Genomic DNA, 18880 nt, shown 5'->3' with positions numbered 1-18880 from the left:
AAACTTTTTTTTTTGACAAATTTAAATTTTTTCTCTCATTTCCATGTTCTTTGTATCACAATACAGATGTCACCCAATCACAGACTCATATACATATTTAACCCTTTCATGACAGGGTCATAATGTCTACATGAGAACAGTGTTCCGATGTAGACAAATTGAAATCCCGAGATCGTGCACGTGATCGCAAGATTTCAATTATGGGATCGGGTCAGGGGGGCGTCCCTATGATGCTAGGCACGCCCTGCAGACCACGATCACATCCAGGAAGCACCGTTGGCTTCAAGACAGCCAAACGACTATGACATTGTAATTTGTCCTAACGGCGCTAAAGCCCAGCACCGTTTAGACGGAATACAACGCCATAACGGCAGGTTGTTTTCCCCTTGCTCCTCACTGCTTGGCTTGACAGGAAGGAGATGTGCTGCTGCTTGAATGGGATTCAACGTTCATTAGTTCCTGTATCTACCGGAGTGAACGGTCTGCCGGGCGGGTGTGAAGTTCCAGCCTACTGTTTTAGCACCTTCTTAGGTGCAACTTTTTTGTAAGTGTATTTGATTCCACACTATTACTCTATGAAGTTTTAGCTGTGCAGGGCTATGTGTTTTTGCATCTTCCACCTATAGGAGTGGAGAGTCACCGCAAACCACATTCCTGCTTCACCTAGTTTCAGTTATCTGGACCAGTGTTTCTCAACCACGGTCCTAAAGTACCGCCAACAGTCCAGGTTTTCATTATAGCTGAACTAGAGCACAGGTGAAGTAATCAGCTGATCAGTAACCATGGCTACTAACCTGCTCTCACCCATCAGCTGATTATTTCACCTGTGCACTAGTTCAGCTATAATGACAACCTGGCCTGTTGGGGGTATCTGAGGACCGCAATTGAGAAACACTAAGCTGGACAACTGAGAAGCTCCAGCACTTGTGAGTTGTTTTAATTTGCCTGTTAACCCTTTCGTGACCAGGTATATAATGTCTACAAACGATCGTGAGATTTCAATTATGGGATCGGGTCTGGGGGGCGTCCCTATGACGCTAGGAATGCCCTCCAGACCGCGATCAAATCCTGCAAGCGCAGTAGGCTTCAGGACAGCCGTTGGCTATGACGTTGTATTCCGTCATAACGGCTTTAAAGCTCAGCGCCATTGTGACGGAATACAACGGCATAGCTGCGTGAAATGGTTAAAACTGTACTAGGCTATTTGGAGCCTTTGTGTTATTGGGTTTCAGATCATCATCCTCAGAGAAGTTGACCATTCTCAGGACAAACAGCAGCCTGAGCCCCATTGGTCCTTGGAAGATTCCCATGGATTACATTATTTTGGACATTATCCCTCATTATTATATTTTCTTGTTTTGGTACTTTATTGTCATGGTTTATTGTATAGAGAGCGCCTCCTAAGGGCTTGTTTTGTATGCAGACTATTGCATACATTTGTAGGCCTATATATTGTTATATACATGCAACAGTGCAATAATAAAATGCTCTAACATAATAGAGATTTTTTCTTATCACAGTTAAAGCAATATAAAGCTCAAAATGTGTCTTTCACAATCCAGATCATACAATTTCCCAATTTATTTCTATTATCTAATTTGCTTAGTTCTTTTGGCAACCTTTGTTGAAAAGCATACCTATGTAGGCTAAGGAACAAGAAGCAAATTGCTTATTGGTGGCTGCAAATGTATGCTTCTTGTCATTGGCTTATTGATGTGTTCATCTAGCTCCCACTAGTGCATTGCTGCTCCTTCAGTAAAGGATACCAAGATAATTATGTAAATTTAATAATAGAAGTAAATTGGAAAGTTGTATGAAAGAAAAATGTTGGGTTTCATGTCACTTTAAAGTGCCTTCCTTTACTTACTCCTATCCCTCTAAAGTGTAAATAATACATTTTCTTTGTTCTCTTGGTATCTTTATTTGTAAAGCAGGAATGTAAACTTAGGAGCCGGACCATTTTTAGTTTAGAACTCTGGGTAGCACTTGCTGATTAGTGGCTACATTACTGCTTTTTTTCATCCAATAAAGACAACAAGAAAACAAAGAAAATTTGATAATAGGAGTAAATTAGAAAGTTGCTTGAAATTACAGGCTCTATCTGAATCATGAAAGAAAAAAAATTGGGTTTAATGTCCCTTTAATTAGAACAATTAGCAAACACTACACAATGCAGAGTGCAAGGTGTGGACTCCTTATTAACTGTTTCACTGCTGAGCCACTCACAAAACTGACCTTAGAGGGAACACTGGTTGCAATGTGCTCTGTTCCTTGCTGTGGCATCTCCCCGCTCCTCAAACCCCAGAGGTACCTTCCACCTTTGCCAGGTAGGTAGGGCCTTTTTTCATGTCCAGTGCCGTATGTGGAGGAAGGAGAAATGTTAACCCCTTCACTGCGTATGACAACACATGATCATCAGTCACACAAGGAGTTAAGTGCGGATAACAACCATGCGTCAACATTCGGGGGGGCTGCTTTCAGAGCTCATTTATAAAGTTTCAAGCAACAAAATGAATAAAAGAAAATAAAAAGATCCCCAAACTGTTTGCAGACTGGGGGTCTCTAGGTAACAGGTTATCAAGAAGGCCTAGAGACCCTCACGACCTCTTGTTTTCATATCCAGAAGCCCCTCAATGTATAATATGTGTGGGTACCTCACTGAAAAATGACCTACAGTAGAGCTTAAAGGGACATTTAACCCAAACATTTTCTTTCATGATTCAGACAGAGAATACAATTTTAAACAACATTCCAATTTACTTATTTTATCTAGCGTGCTTCATTCTTTAGATATCCTTTGTTAAAGAAATAGCAATGCACATGGGTGAGCCAATCACATGATATGTGCAGGCACCAATCAGAAGCTACTGAGCCTATCTAGATATGCTTTTCGGGGAGGAATACCAAGAAAATGAAGCAAATTAGATAACAGAAGTAAATTAGAAAGCTGTTTAAAATGGTATTCTCTATCTGAATCATGAAATACAAATGTTGGGTTTAATGTCCCTTTAAATGTGACCAGCATCTAAAAACTCCAAAACATCTCAGCACAGGGGTAGAAATAGCTCAGCAGTTAAAGGGATATAACCCCCATAATAGAGATTCAGACAGAACATACCATTTTTGGTGTGTACTTCTTTTGTTCCCATGATATTCTGTGTTGAAGAAATACCTAGGCAGGTGTCTGATGCACTATATGACAGGAAATAGTGCTGCCCTCTAGTGCTCTTGCTAATGGATAGCATTCTTGCTAAACTGCTGCAATATAGTGCTCCAGAAATATGCTGGCTCCTAAGCTTGCAATCCTGCTTTTCAACAAAAGATATCAAGAGAAAAAAACTGTTAGTAGACATAAATCAGAAAGTTGTTTAAATGTGCATGCTCTGTCTGTATCATGAAATAAATATTTGGGGTTTTATATCCCTTTAAAGGACACTGTAGTTGACGTTATTCTTTGTTTCAACTAGAGGCCATTGCTAATGTATTTCAGTTTTTGGTTTATAAAGAACAAAAGGTGTGTCCCTCTCCACCAATAAACAGAGAGATTTTGGCCTCAGCCAGTGATACTTAGCAATAAGTACACGACTAATACTGTAGAACTAGTTTCAAGCATAAACAGCGTTTGCTTAAAGGGACACTAAACCCAATTTTTTTCTTTTGTGATTCAGATAGAGCATGCAATTTTAAGCAACTTTCTAATTTACTCCTATTATCCATTTTTCTTTGTTCGCTTGCTATCTTTATTTGAAAAAGAAGGCATCTAAGCTAAGGAGCCAGCAAATTTTTGATGGACAGCACGTTTTTATTGGTGCTGTCCTATCAGCAAGGACAACCCAGGTTGTTCACCAAAAATGGTCCGGCATCTAAACTTACATTCTTGCTTTTCAAATAAAAATACCAAGAGAAGGAAGAAAATTTGATAATAGGAGTAAATTAGAAAGTCGCTTAAAATTGCATGCTCTTTCTGAATCACGGAAGCAAACATTTGGGTTCAGTGTCCCTTTAAAGGGACATAAAACACATTCAGATAGTGTTATAAAAGGTTTTGATTATGCATAGAAAAAAACAACAATTTGTAATATGCTTTCATTATCTATTTTATTCTCTTCAGATTATTAAAGGGCCATAATAGATGAAAAATTACATGCTTTTGTTAGAGCATGTCATTTTATGATTATGGACCATACACTACTGTGTGTTTAATCATCACAGAGGCGTTGGACACATTGCTTGTTCTGTGTCTGAATCGTGAAACTAGTGGGGGGTTAAACACACATTAGTGCAAGACCAGCAGTGCTCTGTGGATCCAGACCAGTATTTTCACTGTAATTCTTTATGATTATTTCCTCTGTGGGGGTTAAACACACAGTAGTGCAGGGTCGGTAGTCTTAAAATGACATGTTTTGGGGGCGTGTCTGGAAGGCGGACATGTACAGCAGCAATTTCATTTAGCTCCTTGAGTACATCTACAATAAGACTGAATAACTCTTCTCAAATCTGACATTTCATCTTGAGATTTATCGAGATTTCACAGGAGAAGATAAGGAGTCGAATGATACCTTAATTTATATGTTTTCTTCAGTTAGGTTCTAGCAATCAGAACCTGGAAGGTAGGCCGCAAATTCGTCACACACATTCAATACCCCCCTCGAGTCTTTTCTATTCTCGAGTAGAGCAGTATTAATCTGCTACAGTTAACTTTACTACCCAGAAAGCTACACAAAGCTGATAATATGGAGGACTCATATACTATACTGCAAGCTAAATTGAAAGCCCTAGACTGTCTAATAGATTGCAGATTTTCAGACCTGAGGGACATATGCCACGCAGCAAGTATGTCAGGCTCACATCCTAAAGTGCAAGGAAATATGCCGGTGAGTGCGGCTATTGTAGGACCAGACGAGTCTACTGAACTACAGCCGGGACCCTCCCCATATATTGTGCCGCACAACTTTGGCTCCATGTCTCAACTGAAGGGTCTCATTCCTGAAGAGCGGGTCACCATTTGCTCATGGTTGCCCTCGGCTCCCCCGGGAGGGGATGCGGCCGGTCCCCGCGGAGGTGAAGAGGATTTCGTATCAATTAGGAGCTGTACACTTACAGAAAGCACCAGGCGCTCAGAAGGGCCGACGACTTTGGCCAGTATCGCGCAGTGGAGCATCTGCTTAGAGTTACTACTGAGTGGCCAGGTGATGTTCGGGCCGGGCTTGTCTTATACCGGCGTCTTTGTGGATGGATATATAACACCACGGTCTGGGTCCTACTTATCGTTCCGATGCTGCACTAGAGTTGGTGTGGGGTAGTTATGGACGCTCTGCAGTGGCTTTTATGCTTCCCAGTGTTAGCAATGAACTCATAGTTTAGTGTGAGTTTTGGACATTCTCGCAAGGGATGTACAATTAGTCTTGAAGTACCTTCTCATCTCAATTGTAACTATGCTGTTGTTGTCTTTTTTTTTTATTATTATTTTCTCTTTCTCTTATGTATGCCTTTCCCTTTTACATACCCTTATGCTTAAAGCCAGCCTTTTGCAAGGGATAAGTAATACCAGTTAAGGGGCTAAGTTTATTAGCAATCTTATATATAGATTTTAGATGGTCTGTTTTGTGGGTACATTTGGATGGAATTATTATCCCCAATTAAGTAACAGCCACCGTCCTTGGAGATAAATCTCATGCTTCTCTAGTGTGGCCAGTATACAGTGCAGTCCGATTAGGGCCCCCATCAGACTATGTATTTTCTCACATACTCATGCTATTTCTTTTATTGTGCATAATTGTATGTATGGGGACAGCAGCTTATGTGTGAGGGGCACTGTTTAGTATATTAAATAGGGTTGCCTTTGGAGAGGCATACTGCTGTTTAAGATTTAGCCAAACATGTATTCATATATATAACTCAGCTAACGGGACTAAATCATTTATGTTAACCACGTGTGGCGCCTACTTCGCCTTTTTGGATAGGAATTTCTTGTATTGAGAGACCTCTCAGATAATTAGTCCCTCTTACAGTGTTCCCCCAAGCATGCTGGGTACGCATTCTCCTATACAAATAGGGATATAGTCATATACTCCACTATGAAAGGTATAGTCGAGATATTTAAATATTACCAAGACCTGTCTCTAATGGTCCCCTTACTTACTTAATTAAACCCATCTTTTATCGCACCAAGAGCCTCTTAGTTGCTAAATAATGTAAGATAGTTCACCATTACAATAATAGAATTGAGATACCTGTTTATGACCCCTCCTCTATGATAATCTCAAGTATTGTAGTTTATAGATTAGACTGGCGGTGTTAATCTGCCATAGATATTGTGTTGACATGAGTTGTTCCTATACTTTTATTTATAAGTGAAATTGAGGCTGGTTTATTAGGGCATCCAGCTACAGGAGACAGAGAGAAGTGAGGATGGCCCATTGATAGTCAAGGACTAACATTTACTGACGTTATCTCTAATTCTGGCCATTTATAGGAGCAACTCTTAATGATTTCCTTTATTCTGCAAAATCTCAGATAACATATACATTTCTACTTTATCCAGTATATCACTCTATAGGATGTATAAGTTGTTCAGGATTCTTATCTTATATAAAATTTACTTTGTGTTCATGTAGGAAACAAAAAGTTAAAAGAGGTAATGCTGGATTATGTTTATTTCAATTTATGTCTGCATACATTGTTCTGTATTCTCAATTTGATCTGGTTATGTCTGGAGAGCTACATGTATGATGTTTGCGTTGAGATTTCACTACCCTTTTTATATGTTGATATTTCATTATCACTCAGATAAACAACGCTGTGTATGCAAGTTTCATCAGAAACAAATACGAAATGTATAATATCATAGTTGCCAACAGTCCCTGATTTCAAGGGACAGTCCCTGGATTTTGTTGTATGTCCCTGGATTTTTTTTGTCCCTGGAATTGTCCCTGAAAATCTCCTTTGCACAACATTTGTTGTTTGCATATATATATATATATATATATATATATATATATATATATATATATATATATATATATATATATATATATATATATATATATATATATATATATATATAAATATATATATATATACACACACACACACACATATACACATATACAGATAGATAGATGATAAATAGATATAGTGTATTATTTAAATATAATTCATTCCTAATGGAATATTGTTATTATTATTGAATGGGTTCACATATTACTTGTCTTTCTAATTTTGATGCTGTGTTGTAAAAATAACCATATGCCCAGAATGTGTTCCAGAGACTGGGTAGGTGCAAGAGCTTGGTGCTGTAATCTGTATAATAAACTATGGATAAGTCTAAATTATACTATTACTTTCAAATGGGTGTGTTTTGATTGTAGAACTGAGTGGGCGGAGCAGTTGAACAGTAGGTCGTCAATACTCCAGTAACCCGCTTGCTTGCTCTGCTGCAAAGTGTCCCTGGAATTTTTTTTTAAATGTTGGCAACTATGTAATATGTTCTTATGTTATATGCCTTCTATTGCCTCAATAAAAAAAATTATGATTTAAAAAATAAATAAAAAAAATGACATGTTTTAACATATTAGATCATGTAATTTATTTTACTAGCATGGCCCTTTAACTCTAAAAATGATGGGGGTTTCCAATTCTGAGAATGAAAGTGCATACTGCAGACTTCACAAGCCTTTTCCTGTTACATATCTGTCCCTAACTGCCTCAGCAGAAGTGATCAGATAAGGTTTGCCAATAAAATGACTGTTGCAAGTTTTGTCTGCTCCAGCAACAAGTTCTGTTTGGCTCTTTCAAGTAAGGCAAGTGAATCATGACCACTCTAAAACAGCATTTGCAGTAGACATGGTGTTAATGTGTTCTAAAAACATTCACACATGACGAGTATGTTAATTTCTTGCAAGACAACAGAAACAACTTGTAATTATGCTCCTTCACCTTTTCTCAGTAAAAAACACATTTTTTACATATGCAAATGCTGATTTTTCATATGAATGATAGTAACATGAGTTGTTGGGCAACGTTGGACTTTAAAAAATAAATACAAATCAAGAGTTAGATGATATTTCCCTCTGGTACCCCTGCAGCCCTTTGGTCAATAGTTTGCATCTCAACATTTGCTCAGTCACTGTGCTTCTTGTTATGCTCTAATTAAAGGGACAGTGTCCCCTTCAATGGGTTACCAATAATCTATTTTACCTGCTGGAGTGTTTACAAATAGTTATTTTACCTTTATTTTGTCATTTAAAATAGGTGACTTTGCTTGTTAAAACCCTCACCTAAACTGTAATACATGGGCTATAGAAAAACTCTGTAAACAAGAAGCAAAATAAGAACTCACACTCTCATTGGGGTTTCAGAGATAGATAGGTACTAAAATGTTCATTTTCAATTGCTCACTTTAAGTATTGCCCTTTATGTATACAGAGATAAGATGATCTTTCTTTATACAGACAGAGATAAGATAAGGTGGCTTCTGTGTATTGAGAGAAAGAGAAGACAAAGAGGTCTGCTCTCCCTGGATTGTGGTTTCAATGAACAAAAACAGCTATTTCATATGCAAAAATCAACCTAAATGAACAATGTCCAATACATTTAAAGGGACAGTCTACAATGGAATTTGTATTGTTTAAAAAGATAGATAATCCCTTTATTACCCATTCCCCAGTCTTTGCATAACCAACACAGTTATATTAATACACTTTTTACCTCTGTGATTACCTTGTACCCAAGTATCTTCTGACAGCCCCCTGATCCCATGACTTTTTATTTATCTATTGACTTGCAATTAGTACTGTGTAGTGCTAACTCTTAAATAACTCCTCGGGCGTGAACACAATGTTATCTATATGGCTTACATGAACTAGCAGTCTCCTGTTGTGAAAAGTAAATAAAAAAGCATTTGATAAAAGGCTGTCTATAGTGGCTTAGAAACAGTCAGAAATTTAGAGGTTTAAATGTTATAAAGTATATTAACTTTTTAATGCCGTTATGGCGTTCTATTCTGTCCAAATCGCACTGGGCTTTAGAGCCGTTAGGACAGAATAGAACGTCATAGCCGTTTAGCTGTCCTGAAGCCAACAGTGCTTCCTTCCTTGATGCGATTGCGGTCTGGAGGGCGTGTCTAGCGTCATAGGGATGCCCCCTGACCCAATCCCATAATTGAAATCTTGCGATTGCGTGCATGATCGCAGGATTTTAATTTGTCTACATCGGAACGCTGTTCCGAAGTAGACAAAATGACCCTGTAATGAAAGGGTTAACATAACAATGTTGGTTGTACAAAGCTAGGAAATGGGTAGAAAAGGAGTTATCTATCTTTTTAAACAATAACAATTTTAGTGTAGACTGTCCCTTTAAACTTTGTAGCTAGTACAACAAGTCTCTGGAGACATATTAAAGTGAAACTAAATTTACAGTACATTTTCCCTTTAACGCTGTAGCATAGCAACAGGTTCTTAGTACACAGAGGCACCATGCATAAATTAATATTATAAAAACAAATTACAGTTTACGGAACATTTTGTTGTCACATGCACTGACTTTCTGTGCTGTATTCTGGAATGTTTTCCAGGTGTTATCAATTATAATATTTTACTGAAGGGTACTCAGGCTGTGGTAGAGGCACACTTCCTCCTCTTGTGAATATTGCTCTAATTTGGTGACAAATTAATATGATGTATTCACTGCAAATGAGCAAGTTTTACATCCAGGGGAAAGGAAGGGGGTGTCCATGCAGCAAGAGAAAGCTTTTTTTTTTAGAAGGAATAATAACCAACTACTTTCGTTTTCAATTCAGCTGATTCTGTTTAAAACAAGCCTCCTGATTGGGCGGAGAGTTTAAAGGTTTTACAGACAATAACACAGCTGATGAGGTTAGGAACCATGTGATTAACTAAAGGGAAGACAGGTTTCTTGTTTTGTTTTTAAAGAAAAGTTACTAAAAACCAGACTGAACTGTTTAGAAACTAGAACTAGGCACAATAAGGGTATTGTCCAGTCTTTGTTTTTCTTGACATTTGGAGGAAGAAGGATATCTGCGTTCAAGTAGGAAATGAATGCTGACAACATATCTGCATCTTCTCTGATTACAATAACAGGTATTTTCTAAATAATTGACATCGAAACTTTCGATGTATTTAGGTTAATCACACTAACAAAGCAGTGTTTTTTTAACCCCTTAATGACCAATGACAGAATTATTCCGTCATGGAACTATTGAGCAAACCAGAGCTTTGTCCTTAAAGGGACATTGTACACTAGATTTTTCTTTGCATAACTGTTTTGTAGATGATACATTTATATAGCCCATCCGTGAGTTTTTTTTTTTTTTGTTTTTTTTTTAACAATGTATATTTTTGCTTATTTTTGGAGAACGTTGTGTTGATTTTTAGACTCCTAACCAAGCCCCACAGTGCCCGATGTGTATACACACGTTTACAGAACCCTGTTTATGTCTTTTCATATGCAGGGGAGGTGGGGAGTGTCTGCTCCTTTTTGTTTGCCCAGCCCCTTTCAGTGGGTGTCCCAGACTACCTCATCAACAGTAATAAACTGGGAGCGTTTTTAAGTTTTTAAAAGGGTTTTATACTGGATCAGTATCTGTGCATATTCTTCTTTATTATAGTCTCTATTACATGCAGTTATATTAAATTGATGTATACTGTCCCTTTAAGGGGGTTAAAACAGAATGCTTTTATTTTTATTTCTGATATTTTATCTGTCTTGTGTACTTTAGGACACATAACGAGTTATCTTTTAAATCCTAGTTTCTTAAAGGGATAGAAAGGTCAAAATTGAACTGTGCATAGCTGTATTTCAATATGAAATAGAAACATTTTTGCATTAAACTTTCATTAGCAAAAATGCTTCTAGTAAAGTGTATTAGTGTTTTCTGCAGCATACGCACATATGCTGTGAGGGCCTGTGCACCAGTATTCAAACAGAAAGTCAGCAGTGGCTTGTATTACACAAATGATGTCTTCCCAAAAGCAATACTCACCACCAGCTCTCTGGGCGTCTGAATACTGGTGCACAGCTCTCACAGCATATGTATGTACACTAGGGTTACCACCTCGGCCATGTTTTCCTGGACACTTATGAGTTACACCTGCTGCAGGGAGGAACAGGACGAGAATAACTATTTGTGTGCTGTCCAGGGGTGCAATTCATGTTCCTCTCTGCTAACCCTGCAGCATGTCTAACTCATAGGTGCCCAGCAAAACATGGCAGAGGTGACAACCCTAATGTACAATGCAGAAAAACAGTTATGACTTTTATTAGAAGCATTTTTGCTAATAGAAGTATAGTGTAAAATGCACATACATTTTGACCTCTCCCTCACTTTAACACAGGGCACATGAAAGTATGGGGATATTTGGTCCCAGGGCTTGTAGCAGTCCATACCATTTTGGGAAGCTAAATATGACTATTAGGGACACTGGAAGACTCTGTTTTCTACTATTTGCTGTTAATATTATCCCTCCCCCGTTCCTTTCTTTACCGCTCTACTTGCATCTCATAGAGCTAAGGGAAATTTTGTAAAGAGGGACATATGGCTGTCTCAGAGGGGCAAAATTCAGAATCAGTGACTAGCCCTCTCAAATAGGGACAGATATACAAAATAATTCTTGCAAAGTCAGGACAGTTGGCATCTTTGGTGTATGGGGCAGTAATGAATGTGGTACATAACGCACCCCCTAAACCTCACCTCTGCTTGGGCAATAAGCAAGGGGTACTCCTGGACGTATCCTTATATTTAAAAAAAAAAAAAAAGAAATGGCTATCCCTTGTACAAATTCATAAATGGTCAATATCACATATAGTGAAATGTATAAAGTGTACCACTGTGAATGGTGACTGATAACCTGGTATAATGAAACATTAGATCTAAAGTATTCCATTAGTAAATATGCCAACATACGTGTGTTATACCTGTGTGTTAAAGGTAATGTGTAAGGTTAACTGCCAAACTGAAGTGTGCCACAGTGATGTAAATCAGACAAACTGTACATGGCATAACATCCAGTACAGGGGACACTAAAAATATTTCCCTCGCTGTAAGTTAAAATTTATTTTTATTTTTCCTATTTTTTTTTTTTTATTTTTTTTTTAAATCAGACTAATGACAAACACTCTGTTTTTGTGTAACAACATTTCTAAAGTTTTGATGTATCTGCAGTCAGTAATAGCAGATGTCAAGATAAATCCTTGAATTTAGAAAAATACATCTTGCCACTCGATTGACTCAAGTAAATTTGTCAAGTTCCAGCGTATGTATGTATGTGTGCCTAAGTAAAGAGGGCGGTTTAAAGGCTGGAGCCTTATGATAAAATCTAAAGTATTCTGCCGTTAGTGGTTTCTCACTTCCTCCTTAGTGAGAATAAATAGGGGTGTGTAGTAGTAGTAGGAGGTGTTTCTAACAGCGCTTGCAAGAGACGTTCCTCATATGCATATGTAGATACAAAAAATATATATATCCAAAGTGAGTAAAACTGTTCAAAGTAGTAGTTTTAAACACACAGTAGTTCAGAGTCTATAGGTAAAATTACATTCTCTCAAGCAGGGATGTCACTCATTTGAGTCGCAGGCCATTTTACATACAAGTGCAACTCACACGGGCCGCACACTACCTACATATTTTGCCATTGCTACGTTTTTGTTTGTCTCTTTTAATGTTATATTCACACAACACAAATGGATTATTTGCAAATAACGCCAGTTTGACACCCCTGCTCTAAAGGATTAGTGAATGCAATTTTTTTATACCATATTGGTCCTTTAACCCTTTGAGTGCTAAGCACTTTCCCACCTGGGTGCTAAGATTTTTTTTATTTTTATTTTTGTAACAATTTTTTTAAAAATTCAGACCCCAAAGACTTACACTGTTGGAAAGGTTAGACGATTACCTTTCCAATGGTGGGTCTTGGGGGTCTGTGGCTGCTTAGATGACTGAGATACAGCATGCCCCCTGCTCCTATACTTAAAGGGACAGTCTAGGCCAAAATAAACTTTCATGATTCAGATAGAGCATGTAATTTTAAACAATTTTCCAATTTACTTTTATCACCAATTTTGCTTTGTTCTCTTGGTATTCTTAGTTGAAAGCTTAACCTAGGAGGTTCATATGCTAATTTCTTAGACCTTCAAGCCCACCTCTTTCAGATTGCATTTTAACAGTTTTTCACCACTAGAGGGTGTTAGTTCACGTATTTCATATAGATAACACTGTGCTCATGCACGAGAAGTTATCTGGGAGCAGGCACTGATTGGCTAGACTGCAAGTCTGTCAAAAGAACTGAATAAAGGGGCAGTTTGTAGAGGCTTAGATACAAGATAATCACAGAGGTTAAAAGTATATTATAATTGTGTTGGTTATGCAAAACTGGGAAATGGGTAATAAAGGGATTATCTATCTTTTAAAACAAAAAGAATTCTGGTGTAGACTGTCCCTTTAACATTAAGTATAAATAAAGTTGCGCAGTGACGTCATCGCGTTATTGCGCGTGACGTCACCACGCAAAACGGGAAGCCCCGGCGATGCCTGTCACTCTACAGGCACGATCGCCGGGGTAGGAAGGGGTGGGAGCCCCCAGATCTCCCTCAAGGTGGGAGAGTGCTAGCAACGGCACTGAGCCGTCATTAGCACCAGAGTGGGAAACTCTGTGACGGCTCAGAGCCGTCATTAGCACTCAAGGGGTTAAACTGTGAAAACTGGGGATTTTCCTAGTCTGAGACTGATGTGTGCTTTGTAGGCTTCATAATCCTATCCTTACTATAGTAGTGTCCAAAAGTGGGGATACTATTAGTGTTCTCCACAGAAATTTTTGCCAGCCGGGTGGCATTATGAAGTAGCCAGGTTGGGGCAGTGTAATATTTTATTTTGTCATTTTATAAATGTTACTTTATGCTCAAATTAATGGCATAATTTAACATATATGGATGTCAATGTTTGTTGCTCAATTGATAATTTTAATATTAACTAATTATAGGTTTAATATTACATATTAATATATATACATTTTAGCCATGTGGGGAGAACATCTTTGAGAAGACAAAGGAAAAACGTATGAAAACTTACCCAGGTTGTATGCATTTATATTATGACCCAAGGGAGGCCTCCCTAAGGGTGATGGTGGGGGGGACCAGACGTGGACTCCTTGCCCAGTGTGCTAAGAGGAATATGACTGCACCTCACTGACAAGGCCCAAAGAAGGCTGAAACGATTGTCTGGGGTCGTCATGTTCCTTGTTCAAAAGAGAATTGCCTGGTATTTTGGGGCTGAACTGACCTTGTTAAGTGGGATCAGACTAATATACTTCAGGAAAGTTCTCCTCTGTGAAAAGCACAACTGGGCTAAAAGAGGTTGCTCCTAGGTGGCAAATCCTCATAGAACAAGCTACTGAGTTGTTGTGCGTTCCTGGTAGAGCACTTCTCTCTTTCTATTCATTTACAGAATAAATAGTAGACGTGCATTTGGTTTTTGTCCGAATAGTGGCCCATTCGACAGCATACCGAGTGGAAGAATGAAAATGGGACCAAATTTGTACTGCAAGAAAATTTCCTGTGTTTATTAGTGACATTTTGTTTAGTTTTTGTTTCGGTGCAAAAAAGGGGCAAAAAATAAAGGAGAGCGAAGGAGCTGAGGATTTTTTGTTTGCAAGGGGCTCTATGCACCTGTTACCCTCTTACTCCCCTGAAGGTGTATTTTTGAGGTGTATGTACTGTCAGGCCTACCTAGTTTAGTAACTCTGCTCCTGCCCTTCCTGCTCTGAGGTGACTGGTCATTATACGTTAAGTAGTGATGTCGCGAACATAAAAATTTGGGAACGCGAACTTCCGCAAAAGTGGGCGAACCGCCATAGACTTCAATAGGCAGGCAAATTTTAAAACCCACAGGGACTCTTTCTGGCCACAATAGTGAGGGAAAAGTTGTTTCAAGGGCACTAACACCTGGACTGTGGCATGCCGGAGGGGGATCCATGGCAAAACTCCCATGGAAAATGACATAGTTGATGCAGAGTCAGGTGATTTATGCCCTTTATGGATTAAAACCAAACATTCCTAAATTGTTTGGAATAACGTGCTTTAAAACATCAGGTATGATGTTGTATCGATCAGGTAGTGTAAGGGTTACGCCCGCTTCACAGTGCGCAGTGTAGGTGATATACATGCCCTGACCATGCTTTGCAGACCAGGTATCAGTGGTCAGATGGACCCTTGCCCCAACACTGTGTGCCAGACATGCCATTATAGCAGACTTATATGGCCACTGCGCACCACACGTGTTTTATGCCCAGCAGTGAAGGGGTTAATTAGGAAGCATGTAGGCAGCTTGTAGAGTTAATTTTAGCTTAAGTGTAGTGTAGTAGACAACCCAAAGTATTGATCTAGGCCCATTTTGGTATATTTCATGCCACCATTTCACCGCCAAATGCGATCAAATTTAAAAAAAACTTAAATTTTTTCGCAATTTTAGGTTTCTCACTGAAATTATTTACAAACGGCTTGTGCAATTATGGCACAAATGGTTGTAAATGCTTCTCTGGGATCCCCTTTGTTCAGAAATAGCAGACATATATGACTTTGGCATTGCTTTCTGGTAATTAGAAGGCCGCTAAATGCTGCTGCGCATCACACGTGTAGTATGGCTAGCAGTGAAGGGGTTAATTAGGTAGTTTGTAGGGAGCTTGCAGGGTTAATTTTAGCTTTAGTGTAGAGATCAGCCTCCCACCTGACACATCAGACCCCCTGATCCCTCTCAAACAGCTCCCTTCCCTCCCCCACCCCACAATTGTCCCTGCCATCTTAAGTACTGGCAGAAAGTACATATGCTGTGGTGTAGAATCCCCCCCCCATCTGCCTTATTGGCGGCCATCTTGGGTACTGGCAGCTGTCTGCTATTATTTCACAGTCAAAAAAGTTTTGTTTTTTTAAATGTACACTACTGTTACACCAGATATGAGTGGTGGCACTGGGCAAGTGGGCACAGTATACGCTGTGAGCCTGACACACGCTGGCAGGCAGGCAACTGAAATTAGATTACACAGGAAAAAAAAAAAAGCAGACTGATGTTCTAGCCCTAAAAAGGGCTTTTTGGGGTGCTGTCCTTACAGCAGAGATCAGATGAGACCTTCAGGACTGTAGTGGACACTGAATACACTAGCCTAGCTATCGATTTCCCTATTAAATCAGCAGCAGCTACACTGTCCCTCCTCTCACTAAGAATGCAGCTTCCGAATGAATCTAAAATGGATGCTGTCTGGGAGGGAGGGTCTGCTGCTTATTGGCTGTAATGTGTCTTCTGACTGTGAGGTACAGGGTCAAAGTTTACTCTATTATAAAGAATAGGGGGCGGACCAAACATCGCATATGTTCGCCGTCCATGGCGAACGCGAACATGCTATGTTCGCCGGGAACTATTCGCCGACGAACTATTCGCGACATCACTACCATTAAGGCCTTTGCCTCAGGGAACTGCTAGCTACTTTGTCCAAGGGACTCCAAACACGTTTGTCCCTTTTCCTTGGAGGTCTATTTCTGGAGTTTATGTACTATATTATTATCAGGTCTGGTTTGGTTACTCTGCTTCCTGCTGCTGCCTCTCCTGATAATGCTGTTCTCTGAGTTTAGTCTACAAAGAAAACTATTAACTACAAAATTGTTATGGAGCAGGTGTGTGAGGAGTGTGGGTACTTTAGCATGAGGATTTTTTTTGGGGGGGGGGAATTAGTTGAATGAAAAGAAAAAAATGGTTTGGAAAAGGTTGTAGTGATGCTTTTAATTTCAATTTATTGTTTTGAATTGTCTTGTAAAACATGTTCGTTATGTTTTCGTGTCCCAGTTAGCAATGTAATTATGTGGCTAAAAGGAGTGTTTTGAGGGCTTACCATAGACTTTAACGTGATGTAACGGGTTTCATGTTGAACGCAATTCTTATCCGAATATTCAACCAAATGCGGCCACGAACAAAATTCTGACGACTCGAATCAGCCGAAAATTTTGCACGAACTGAAAATTTCTCCCGTGTACACATCTAATAAATAGATTAGCAAGTAAAATTTCCATAAAGTATACAGCAAACAGTGTAGTTTCCTGTTTTATATACTATACATTCACAAGCTTTGGCTCCCTTTATTTATCTTGGCATCGGTATAAGTCCTTATTATTTAGTATTACTCAAGTCTAACTTCTAATAAAAAGTAACTGAAGTTGTCAATAGGTTATTTTCTTGCAACATTTAACGATTTTGGCACTGTGTGCATAAACATAGAATTTATAAAAATGAATTATATATTTAAAAAAAAAAAAAAAAAAAAAAAAAAAAAATATATATATATATATATATATATATATATATATATATATATATATATATATATATATATATTAATCAAAATTAGAGTGATTTTTAATGTTGACACTGGACATCTATATTCCTAATGGAATTTATGCAGCAGAAAACATTAAACTAAACCCATTTATATCAATAAAGTCAAATCTATATAGTTTTTGTTTAGACTGTTAAATGTGTGATCTCTCGACGTACATTTCACCTTCCGGCTTTGTCCTACAAAGGGGGAAGAGGTACATGTACAAAGGAAAGATGGCATTTATTACATTGCCTGTACAAATATGGTAGCAGCATTTTCTGTATGGGCAAATCCATGCATTTTCCTTGCACTGAGGTGGGTTTTTTTTTTTTTTTTGTAGGGGCAACCACACAGATGGGCCCAGACATGATGCATAGGGATCCACCCCTGTAATGAAACCAGTTTACTGCAGAGCCAGGTTGGCCCCCTTGACATGAGGGCCTGGTCTTAATTGAGATCTCCGATACCCCTGTATCTGGCTTGCCAAAGCTCCCAGTACCCCTAGAATTACATGTACTACAGGTTCTGACCCATAAAGGTTTGCTGTTGTTGTTGTTCATATGCCTTTACGGATGTGAACTGGCTTATAACAGATCAAATTATCCAACCAGGGCAGCAAACCTGTGCTGGGCAGAGATCGCTGCGTATTGCAGTTTAGATGCTTTTATGGTGGAACTAAGATTTATTGCGCAATCTACACTTTATATAAGAAAAGGTCTCTGTGTAGCCCACTTGATTTGTAAACCCAGGAGGGGCATTAATTGTTTGTTTGTTTTTTTTGGATTAATTGTTCTTGTTACTTGGACCTTGGCTAACTATCAGTAACAAATGTAGCACTTGCACATCACAAAGCATGAATGGCCTTTATTTATAGCCATGGGTATGTTGTAGGGGTGGTATGGATGCTTTTCATTTTTATCTTTATCTCATGAATTTGAATTTTTAAAGGCTCTGCATAAACATTTGAATGTAATACTTTGGAAATGAACAAAATCATACTATAGTATATCATTTTCCCATAAAGTCGTATTTTAAAATGGGCACTATTTAAACATGTTAATTTGATGGGTAAAGTTACACAATCAACTTTATATAATCCTAAAAATACCATTAATATCTATTGTAAACCCACCAGTCAAAAAGCATTATTTTCAGCACAAATATTGCATTGCTATACAATCCTTCAAGGATGCACAAAAATAGAAAGACCTAGGGCGGACGGTACATTTGCTATTGGCGGTACCACCTGTCTGTCAAGTGAAAAATGTTTTTACAGAGAGTTGTCAGAGGGTGAATAAAAATCGACACAAATGTACAGTAAGTCCTTTGCTGAAAATAATTCATTGAAGGGTGGACTTGTAGTAGATCACCTATATTTATAGGTTAAAGGGACAGTTTACCCAAAAACTTTCTCTTCTTTTAATTTGTTCCCAAGGATCCTTTTTACCTGCTGGAGTGTTTTAAATTGTTTACAAATAGCTCCTTAGCCTTTATATTGGCATTTGAAA

At 38.5% G+C, this 18880-nt stretch overlaps 1 protein-coding gene across 2 annotated transcripts in view; it reads left to right on the top strand.

The window, feature by feature from the left end:
• Positions 1-9881: 9881 nt before the first annotated feature.
• Positions 9882-18880, top strand: part of LOC128641310 (uncharacterized) — a 528967-nt gene continuing 519968 nt past the window's right edge. For both annotated transcript variants that reach the window (XM_053693917.1, XM_053693916.1), the window contains exon 1: positions 9882-10100. In XM_053693917.1, the coding sequence (XP_053549892.1) occupies positions 10055-10100 (46 nt within the window). In that variant the 5' untranslated portion in view covers positions 9882-10054. The remainder of the gene's footprint in view (positions 10101-18880) is intronic.

The sequence above is a fragment of the Bombina bombina genome, chromosome 10 (genome assembly GCF_027579735.1).
Source record: "Bombina bombina isolate aBomBom1 chromosome 10, aBomBom1.pri, whole genome shotgun sequence".
NCBI lineage: Eukaryota > Metazoa > Chordata > Amphibia > Anura > Bombinatoridae > Bombina > Bombina bombina.
This window is presented reverse-complemented; position numbering and strand designations above follow the sequence as displayed.